Genomic DNA, 11,211 nt, shown 5'->3' on the forward strand with positions numbered 1-11,211 from the left:
GATGTAATTGAATGCAAAAAGCATACAAGCTTCAATTCAATACTTATTATCATCACAATCGTATTGCATGTTGCACCGGCCTGCTTATTATCATCACAATCGTATTGCATGTTGCACCTCCATCTTGTTCTGGGGAAAATTATTGTCCTTCATGGATCACTCAGAATATGACATGTGTCACCCATCCTTTTACCCATAATGGATGATGTGACATAGCTAGCTCTTTGTTGTATAAAAAGGCTCATGGAAAGACATCATGCCACCGGGATTTGGTGAGATTTGGTTGCTGAGAATCAACTAAGTAAATCTTATCCCTACCCGTGCCCTATTCCTATGCCACCGTGTTAAAAAAAAAAAAAAAAAAAAAAAGAACAAAAAATAAAATTAGCCCTACACGTGTCCTATTCCTATGTTGTATACCTAATAAATCACAAATAGGTACAAAAAAGCCATTATGTTATCTATATAAAAGTATTGGACCCAGACCCGTTTATTAACATATGGACCATGATCCGCCCCCAATCCAATGGGTCTAACAAAGTTGGACCCAGACCCTAAAAAATGGGGCGGGTCCAATTGGGTCTGGTCGGGTCCTAGACCCATGCCCATCCCTAATTCCCATTCATTTCAAACCTACCTATTTTACTATTGAACTTTCCATTCTCTAAAATACTTAAGCATCTGAGGAAATATTCGGAAAGAAATATTTTTGTTTTTAGATTGAAACGGGTAATCAAACTTTGTTGGACCGGATACTTCTATTGGGGAATACAGTTAAATACATATAACATGTGCGGAAGATCCCCAAAACCAAGACACATGTATAAAGCACAAATTAAGCATACTTACATTCGAAGCGTGTTTCCCGAGTTTAGTATCAACGAACACGAACAAAGAACTCCAATTGTCGTTCCTCTATTTGGTTTACCGACATGTTCATATCCGTCTTGATAATCGTAGCTTAGACAATATTCAAGAGTTTGTGCTTTTTGGGAAGAACACATCCATGGAGGCTAAGAGAGAATTAGGGTTTCTCTCTCTTCCTTAAGGTTTGATGTGTAAACTGAATTGTGTGCGTTGGAAAAGTGTACTGAGGTTATTAGAATAACCTAGTAGTCATAATAAGCAAGCCAACCAACTTGGTGGGCAAGCCAACCAAGTTGGCCGGCCAAGCCCACACGCGAAGCAAGCAGCAGGCGCGCACTGCTAGCCTGTGGGCCGCGTGCCGCTGCTGCTCCCCTCTCCTTAATTTGATCCGTGCGCGCCACACAGCCAAGGCCTTTGGGCCAGCGCTGCATTGTCATGCGTGCTGCGCCCATGGGCCTTGCGCTTGTGCGCTCCGGCTCGTGGGTTGCTTTCGTGTTGCGATTAAATTATCTTTCGACAATTTATTTATCGTTTCGTACTTGACGATCCAATGTCGTACGATACGGTTATTCGTCTCGCCTAGCTTACGAATATACGCAATACGATATACGATTTCACGATCCAATGTTAAATCGTAAAATTATGTTTTCCGAACTAATTTCCCAAAAAGCTATTAAATGAATTTTCGATTCATTTAATCCGGTGATCTGTTACATGCCAGTGGTGTGACCTTATAGGTTCAGTCAAGAGTAAGCTGTGAGCCTAAGATAGATTAGAACTACTGATCGGAAGCATTGCTCCATCTAGCTGTTCCGATCACTTGATCTCACTGAATTAATTGTTCGTAATTAATCTGAACCTTGGTATTGGACTACTGCACCTTGGGTGAAGGACATATTTCCTTCAACTTCTTCGTCAATACATACAAGGAAAAACCCCGCATCACATCTTGTATACCAAAACACTATATATATATATATATATATATATATATATATATATATATATATATATATATATATATATATATATATATATATATATATATATATATATATATATATATATATATATTTTACGGGAAAAACCCTTTATACCTAAAGCTATGTGTTCCTAGAGCGATTTCCTTCAATATTGTTTAAAGAACGTCAAATTCCCAAAATGCGCCACTTTTTAACTTAATTCCCACCATACCGTCCACGTCAGCATTAAAACCGGTCTTTTTTTTTTAACAAAGCGACACTTAACCGCTATCTCAGATAGCGGTTGACATAAGTAAACCGCTATTATAACGGTTTATAGTTTAAATCAGTAAACCGCTATCTCGGATAGCGGTCTATAGTTTAAATCAAAACTTACAGTGAGATAGTTGTTCTGTTTAAAAGCAAACCGCCATTTGAGATAGTGGTTTGCTTTAAAACTAAACCGCCATTTGAGATGGCGGTTTAACGCTGAACCGGAAAAAAAAAAAATTACTTCTCTTTCTCCCTTGCTGACGTGGACGGTATGGTGGGAATTAAGTTAGAAAGTAACGTATTTTGGGAATCATTGGATCTTTGTGCAATATTAAAGGAAGGACAATGATATAGGTCGCAAGTTGCGACAACAAAATGTTGTCGCAATCTTACGTGTCGTCATTTCATTGGTACAAATAAGCACCATGTAGGCTACACATCATCAATTTATTTTTACTATCAATTCAATATTTTTACTATGAAAATATATAAATAAGGCAGTCGATACAAAGAAGGAAACAAATATTTATTATATTCATAGTAAATATATATTTCCTTTTATCTTATAAATTACATTAAAAAAAGAAAAATTATAATCTAATAATTTTTGTGCAATTCAAAAAATACATCAATTTAATTTAAAAAATGGATAATTTTACAATAGCCACAATAAAATGGTAGACATTATAATAAATTAAATCTCAACCAGTAAATAAAGGGGACTATTCTAGACCATTGATTTTGTAAACCATTTTATAATTAATTAAAATACCTTTTACAATAAAAACAAATGAATTTAAGTACCATTTTCATCCACGAACTACATAGGTAGCGTAGAACAGGCAGTTGAAAGGAATTGAATAAAATTTATGATACTCTTCGATTTGATCCTTGATGTTCTTGCGAGAATCAAATTGGGAAAATTACTGTTGTTTAATTCATCACATCCTTTACTTAATGATTTTTATAACCTAAAATTCAATTCATCGATTACAATTGTTCAATTAACCCCAATTTTTTCTCCTCTGGGTTGAACAACTAATTTCTCGAGTCTCCAAATTACCCCTAATTTAAAAACTATTTCGTTGTCAAGACATTTTGATGGTGATCCTATTTCAAATGATTTCGTTGATGTTTTTCATCAATAGAGTTTCAATGGTTGAACTTAAAGATTGGGGATAACAGGAGTTAAAATAGATTTTTTTTTTCTAATTTCCTATACAAATTAGAATTATTTTTCTGAAATAAAAAATTACATTATTCAATTTATAAATTAGAATATTAAGATTTTCCTACTTTTTTTATGACATATTTAATAGGTTATATAATCTAAATATTTTAGTTTCCAAATACATTTATGACACATAGTCGTGCCATGTCACCACTGTGACACGGCTTAAAGGTCGCATGTTGCGACCTTTATCATTTCCGTTAAAGGAAATCGCTCGTGTATCTACTGAATTTTTTTGTTCATTTTTATTAGTAATGCTTATTTGGTGAATTCAAAATGAGCAAAATTTATACTTTTGTCATTTGGTTACAGAATTTCAATGAGGAAAAACATAGTCTTGTTGTATATACCTAGGTCGATCAGTCGATGTAAGTTTACCTGAAATCCGAGCAAATATAGATTTTGTAATCGTTTATGTAGCTCGGAAGGTATGGTCAAAATAAATGCTCCAACTCAACCAAATTACACATCATTGCTCTGCTGTGGGCAGTATCAATACAACGGTTTTGACAATGAAAAGCCATGATATGTGATTATGTGCTACTTTCAATGCCTTTTATTCTCCTCATTTTTTCTAGCTACTCTTCTCATCTTCTCCTTGCACACTTCATATTTCAATGGAGCTCAAGTACTCTATGATATTCTCTATTTTGATATTCCACCTCTTGCTATCGCCTTACACCCTTTCAGGTACGGACTATGTTACTTGAAACCGCTTTTTGTGGTTTTTATATTTTGATTTTATTTTGTAAAAAACAGAAAACAAAATTAAACAAAAACACCGATATCGAAGGGACTTTTAGTTGGTAATTATAATATCTTTAACAATGGTATCCAATTAAGATTCAATCTCGTCTGCATCATTGTATTTTGTTACACTTATACAATTGATGTACTATTAGTCACTTGATTAATTCATGATCTTTGAGGATCTCTCCTCGTTGTTATAGTACTACGTATTATATATTATTGCTAATTTTTTGTTACGTATGATATTTAGGGGGAAAAGAAATTTCTAAATTGAACGATGAAGATGTATATGAGATTGATTATAGAGGTCCGGAGACACATTCTCACCTTCCACCTCCAAAGCGATTGAAAAGAAATCCTTACATACATCACAAAGTTGTGACAAAATCTAAGCAACGAGCTGCCAACATTATTACGAAAATGGTAAGACACTCTAGCTTTTCAAGCTTTCATGCTTACACGTTATGTTTTGCGAATAATGGCAGATCTTGAAAAAAAATGAGGGGTTACAATTTGAAAGTCCAACCTCTTTAGAATTAAGCTCACTCAAGCAGGGTCAAAAATCAATGTCACAACATTTTATATGTACATTTTAAAATTAAGTCTTGAACAAGATTTTGTGAACCGTAATTGTTACTAGACTTGTCAAAAATTAACACAATTGTTACTAGACTTGTCAAAAATCGACCGGATTCGAAAATCGATCCGAAATTGACCTAAAATTAGTGAGTCTTGAACAAGATTTTGTGAACCGTAATTGGATTTTATCCGAACCTGAACACCCTTTAAAGTATTGGTCAAAACCAGGTCGAACATGTTTTTTTTACCCAACTGATTGAAAATTGTTGTATTTATAGTAATAAACGAGATTATAAGAAATTTTAAGCGCAATAAACACGTTGTTGTTACTATTGTTGGGTGTAATATGATTTTGATTTGAATTAGACGTCATTTTATGATTTAATTTGACTAAACATAAACTTGTGTATGGAATTTTGTTAATTTGTGCGCATATTTTTTATATTTATTACACAAATTAATGAAAATACATTACACGTTTTAAAATCTCTCAAGTCTCAACTCATTGGGTCGACCCGAACCGAAAGTTTTGGTCTTGAATAAGCATTTATAAACCTAAACCCGAAAATAATTTTCTATAACCCGATCGAACGATCTATTTAACAGGTCTAGTTGCTACTAGTGGTATACAAATTGGGTAATTTATCACTCGAGTGCCAAAATCACCTATCAATACAACTCAAAAAATCATGGTTAATTAAATTGATTCAATCACTTCCCTTGTGACCTTAAGGGGTTGATTCATGTCTCACAAGTCACAAGGGGAATTTTGAAGTGTGATTCCCGTAAACTCCTCGGTTACCTAACCACCCACCCTAAAGGTGCGTATACGGTAGAGCTGTCAAAAACTGACCCAATCCGAGAAACCGATGTGAACCGACCTGTATTTTTAAGGACCCGAACCCGACCCGATACTCGAAATTTTGTTAAAATAGGAAACCCGTAACCCGACCGTATCCAACCCGTTAAAACCGGCGACCGATTTTGACCCGTTAATGCATGACCCGGACCCGAACCTGATACCCGATCGAAATATAACCGATAACAAAACTAAGTCAGCTTACCCGACCGAAAAATGATCCGAACCGATTCAACACCCGACCCGTTGTCAACCCGAAACCGATTATAACCCGATGAAACTTGTTATTGACTCAATTCGTGACAACCTGTTACCTGAATTTACGCGTCATGTTGACAACCAGATTTGTCATTGACCTAACTAAACAATAACTTAAATCAAGTTAATATTATGTTTTATAATTACATAATATAGAAAGTGAAAAGCGTTAAACCAAATTTATAAAAGTTAATTATAAGGTTAAAACTTGACTAATCCTGATAGCTATCGTACCCTGTCTTAACCAGTGTCCGATAGTGAACCCGACCTGAATTTTAACCGACCCGGTAATTATCCGATCCGAACTTGACCCGACTCGTTATGACCCGAACTCGTAATTGTACCCGACAAGAAAAAGACCCGACCCGAACCCGACCTATACCGAAATGGAAAAATAACCTGATATGACACGACAAATTTTCAACCTGATCGAACCCGACCTGAACCCGACCTGCGCCCGGTGATAAAATGACCCGACACGACCCGACCAGATCATGACCCGAGATCCGAGATGACCAGACCCGAACCCAACTCGAGTAACCGTTTTGACAACTCTAGTATATGGTACAATATGATAGGGTCATGCCATGGCTCAAACATAATTCCGTGATGCACCTCATGCACCAACTTATTAATTGTTCACTCTTATTTTTAGAGCACGATAACCTTGATCTGCGATGACAATAAATCTTCGCTTTAGCGACTACATACCTTACAGCCTTTTTTCGTGTCAAAAAAGAACTCGTTATTCTTCCTTACTCAGATTTCATACTTGTCGTATACTTTTGATACTAAGATAGAAGTTGAAATCTGAGGTCCAGGGCTTAAGAATTAGAGGAGATGTGCGTAAGAAAAAAAGTGAATAGGGTAAGATAAATATATTGCATAGTAAAAGACAATTTTGCATATGTTAAAATCACCCGCGTATTTTACATAAAAGACAATTTTGTCCTTATATAATTTTATCCATAATAATATCCATAATAATAATAATAATATTAATAATTGAAATTTTAAAAATAATTTTTCTTCGGCAGTTTAAACGATTAAATATTAAATCATATTTTTTTCGGAAAACACACTGCCGCCCCAAAAAGGCGGCCTAACCATGGTCCAGTCGCCCACAATTGGCGACGGGGGCCATGGCTAAGCCGTGCATCTTGCGCGGCTAAGCCATGGTCGCCGCCGCCACCAATTGTGGGCGGTTGGACCATGGTTAGGCCGCCTCTTTCGAGCGGCACATGTTTTTCATAAAAAATTAATAATTTATGTTCTTTAACACCATCACTCACTCCCTCTCTTCTCCGCGACGGCTCCATCCCAACAACAACCACGAATTACCGCGCTGCGACGATGCTATATCTGCCACCTTCACGCCGCACCTCCCCCTTGCGTTGGGCCGACCAACAGCCACGTCCCAACTCCAAAAAAGGGTTGCCGCCCAGAATTGGCGGCCCTGACTATGGCTAAGCCGCTTTTTCTGGGCGGTATAGCCATAGTCGGGGCCGCCAATTCTAGGCGGCACCCTTTTTTAACAAAATAAAAAAAAATCGAACGTACTAACGCAGCGATGGCGCATGCGGAAGAATGGGCGGAGGTGGCGCGTCTTTGTTTCCGGTTGTATGCTCCTCCTCTTCTCCTCCTCTAATCGGTGTGAAAGAATGATTTGGCGTGATTATTATCATAATTGTTGGCTACAATTTAGGGATTCTAATGTCTAAATAATGTAACGTATACTAACCATATATACAAAATCTTTGACTAAAAATATTAACCATATATATTTACATAGTCTATTACGGTTAAAAGAAAATTTTGGATCAAAAATAACAGAGCAAATGAGGGGGGAGGGCGGGTTCGGGAAAACCAGGCGGCGTGGTGGGGGTTATGCCAGAGGCCGCGACGGCAAGACTTGGCCAGAGCAACGAGTTCTGGAAGGGGGTTTTTGATTTTTTTTTTAAAGGGCAATATCTTACTTTTACCATAAATACGCAGGCATTTTTAGCGAACGAGGACGTCGAATAAAAACCCCCTAAAAATATGAATGTAAGAAAATAAAAATGAATAAACTAAGAGAGATTGAGTAAAATGTGTATGTACCGACAAGTCTAGTGATATAAAATGTCTTAACAAAATAGAATAAAGTAGACATTGAAACATCTAATAAAAACATCACGCATTGAAAAGTGAATACTAATTAAAAAAAAACATGTGAGTATTTTTAAATAATATATATTTTTTCCTCCACCGACATTTGTATTATTTTCTTTGGTAAGAAAGCATTTTATTTTGGAACATAAACATTTACGAAAGGAGTCATTGAGAATAGGGTTGTCAAAAACATACTTCGTGCGACAGCCTACAGACATCCGATAAAAGCTGAAGTGACCCAAAAAAAATATTCACACACTCAATCCATATCAGCACAATGTCTCCACACAAAATAATATCCGATCATACTCGACCTGCAACCGTTCGATAACCCTATTTGACAACCTTATATTTGAAAACTATAGAATGTAATCCACTCCATTTCATATATAAAGTACTCCACTCCATTTTCAAATGGTAGTCTCGTTTTGGGTCATAGGCTCAGTACTCTTAACCTTACTCTTATTGACTATTACATATTGTTCTTAAGTTAGACTAGACGTGAAAAATCCGAACCCTATAGGACTAGACTAAACTAGAAAACACTATCATAAATCATTCAAACCATACCATACTAGAAAAATTTGTATCAGAAAAAATCAGACCAATCCAGACTAGAAACTAAAATTAGACCAGATCACATTAAGAGAACAGACCTTAGAAAATTCATTCTAAAGTTACTTCTCAAAGAATCTCATAAGAATCTTAATATATGTTCATTCGTGAGGGAAGGAGAGATAAAAGATTAAGGCCACAAGAATTTTTTTTTGAGGCGGAATTGGAATAGTAATTTTGATATGAGGGTATAAAATAGATAAATAATGACAAACACAAAAAAAATACCAAATAGGACTAATGTAAAAAAACAAGGAAAATATTATGGGAATAAGTCAACCTTTGACCGTCTGCAAAAAGTAAGCGTACCTTTTGATTATATCTGAATAAGTCAACCTTTATACCCAACCAATTTAAACATTCACATGACCGGTGACTTGTTTTAGTTTCGATCAATAGGTTAATTTTGTTTTTGTTTTTTGTTACTTTTTTTAAGATGATTTTTTTTGTTAACTTTTTAAAGATATTTTTTCATATGTTTTTTGATTCATGAGTTTTGAGGTTGATATTTAACACGTGTTTCAATGAACATTTTTTGAGATAATTTTTTAATACATTGTATGACAATTTTTTCAATGCAATTGTTTGACACGCTTTTCAAAAGAATATTCGGCATGTTTTGTGTGCGAAGTTCTTATACGCTTTTAAGATGTATTTTTTACACACTTTACGAGGTAATAAAACATGAAACAAAAAACACCTTAGTAACTAAACATGAAAATAAAAAATCAAAATAATTGGAGATTAGGTAGAAAATTAAATACAACCTTAAACACGAAGCGATAATTCAACCGTTAGCGATCAAGGTTGGGATGACAGGGAAAACGTGTTAAATTTTGGGACGATCAGAGTAATATTGGCCTTACAATTTCATATCTTTCATTTTCAAACTCGGTTTTTTGATAATCGACTCCAATCTCAATTTATTTGGATATTCATTTTAGTTAATATTTTATTTTCAAGTTGAATTTTTTGTTTTGTTACCTCGAACGCGCTATAAAGCTTCCTTGAAAAACTTGTCAAAAAGTCATCTTGAAAAATGTGTCAAACGTATCTTGAAAAGCGCACGGATTTTTTTTTTCAAAAATCCATATTTAATACTCCCCTCGAGCGCGTCAAAAAAGCTCATCGAAAAACGGGCTCAAATTGATTATTTTTAAGAAAAAAACAAAAGTTGAAAATTTGGTAATTAGAGCATGGGCATTGGTGGGAGGAAAGGACTTGCTAGAAAATAGTAAAGAGTTAGAGCTACAAGCTCAACCGTTGTGGAAGAATGAAGTTTGTAGCTCTATAAAACCTTGTAGTTTTGTGGAGCTAGCTAGTAGTTTGGTGTTTGTTGTTGGGAAAAACAACTCATTATCCTCTCAATTGTACTACACAGATGGTGTAGATGGGAACGTGGGGTTCACTTGTCATTTTGTTGTTGTAATGATATTTGGGCCCCACCATACATCATTATGGATCTGCAAAATCTACAATTATGAGTGGTTTCCATTAGAGAGGTTGTAGCTTAAAATTGGGTTTTGGCTTGGAAATGATGTGGCAAAATAAAGCAACAACCTTTGTTGCAAGCCATTGCTCATGCTCTTACCTGTCATATTATCAACTCACCTTCTATAACAGGTCAAAATAAAAAGTGATTTGTTTAAAATTGATGTGGTGTAAAAGTTGATTTATCTTGATATAATCGAAAGACTAATTTATTTTTGCGAACGGTCTAAAAGTTGACTTATTTCAATTAATTTTTCCAGAAACAATTAAGACCTAATATTCAAAATAAAGAGAGTAACATAATTCAATTGCAATCTCTTTTCTATTTTGTAGGGAAAGTAAATTGCAAATTTGGATGGAAAGGAAAAAAGAGTTCTTCTGCAAGGAAAAAAGAATGCTCCATATTTATTTCACTATTGATGCAATAGTGTTTTTGGAATGTAACACATTACTTGTATTTAAATTCAAATCTTGTTATACATACTACAATGTTTTCTAATCTTATAGTTCCTTTTTTATATAGATCTTGTGATTCATAATATATTGTATGTTTGAGAAATTAATGATCTTGTATATTTCTCACACATTAAAAAAATTATCCTTTTCCGTTCCTTTTTTATTGTATTATTTTACTACTACCATCAAAATGGTGCAATTAAAAGGAAAAGTAGGCTTTTTTTTGAAGTAAGCATGAGTGGCACTTAATTAACATTGCTTAAACCAACAATGGTCAACTAAACAAAAGCATCAGAGGGAAGGGTATCACCACGTAGCCTCCATCCATGCACCCATGGCATACAATGTGCAAGCTCATGAGCGACGCCCAGGCCCGGTCCCTGACATTTTATGGGCTCGGGGCAAAATAAAAGATCAGGGCCCCTTATATTGTTATATACATTACATACACTAATTGGCTGGGTTAGATCCAATTTTTCCTTTTTTAAATACATAGTTCACGTAGTGTATGTATTTTAAATAGCGTGTAAAACCAAAATATTTATGAAAATAGAAATAAATCAGTGGGTAAATGAGTAATTCCTAGACCATAAAAAAAAAACATAATGAGAGTCTGTGCTAGGAATCAAAACGTGAGCAAGGTATAGAGTTGTACGCCTCCTAAACCAACGAAGCTACTACATATTACAGATATTTATGTGCATATTAATTACTTAACA

The 11,211-nt window shown here is 35.0% G+C and overlaps 1 protein-coding gene across 1 annotated transcript; it reads left to right on the forward strand.

Moving 5' to 3' along the window:
• Positions 1 to 3,759: 3,759 nt before the first annotated feature.
• Positions 3,760 to 10,647, forward strand: LOC110787126 (uncharacterized). The gene is made up of 3 exons (XM_021991697.2): positions 3,760 to 4,023; positions 4,334 to 4,506; positions 10,370 to 10,647. Exons 1-3 carry the CDS (start codon positions 3,951 to 3,953, stop codon positions 10,376 to 10,378), a joined length of 255 nt encoding a protein of 84 aa, XP_021847389.1. The 5' UTR covers positions 3,760 to 3,950; the 3' UTR covers positions 10,379 to 10,647.
• Positions 10,648 to 11,211: the final 564 nt, after the last annotated feature.

This window comes from Spinacia oleracea, chromosome 2, assembly GCF_020520425.1.
Source record: "Spinacia oleracea cultivar Varoflay chromosome 2, BTI_SOV_V1, whole genome shotgun sequence".
Classification (NCBI taxonomy): domain Eukaryota; kingdom Viridiplantae; phylum Streptophyta; class Magnoliopsida; order Caryophyllales; family Amaranthaceae; genus Spinacia; species Spinacia oleracea.

Bases quoted from the DNA above. Each gene is read 5' to 3' on its own strand.
- LOC110787126 (XM_021991697.2), top strand. From the start codon at position 3,951: ATGGAGCTCAAGTACTCTATGATATTCTCTATTTTGATATTCCACCTC. The intron at 4,024-4,333 runs GTACGGACTATG...TATGATATTTAG, and splicing joins ATCGCCTTACACCCTTTCAG to GGGGAAAAGAAATTTCTAAA.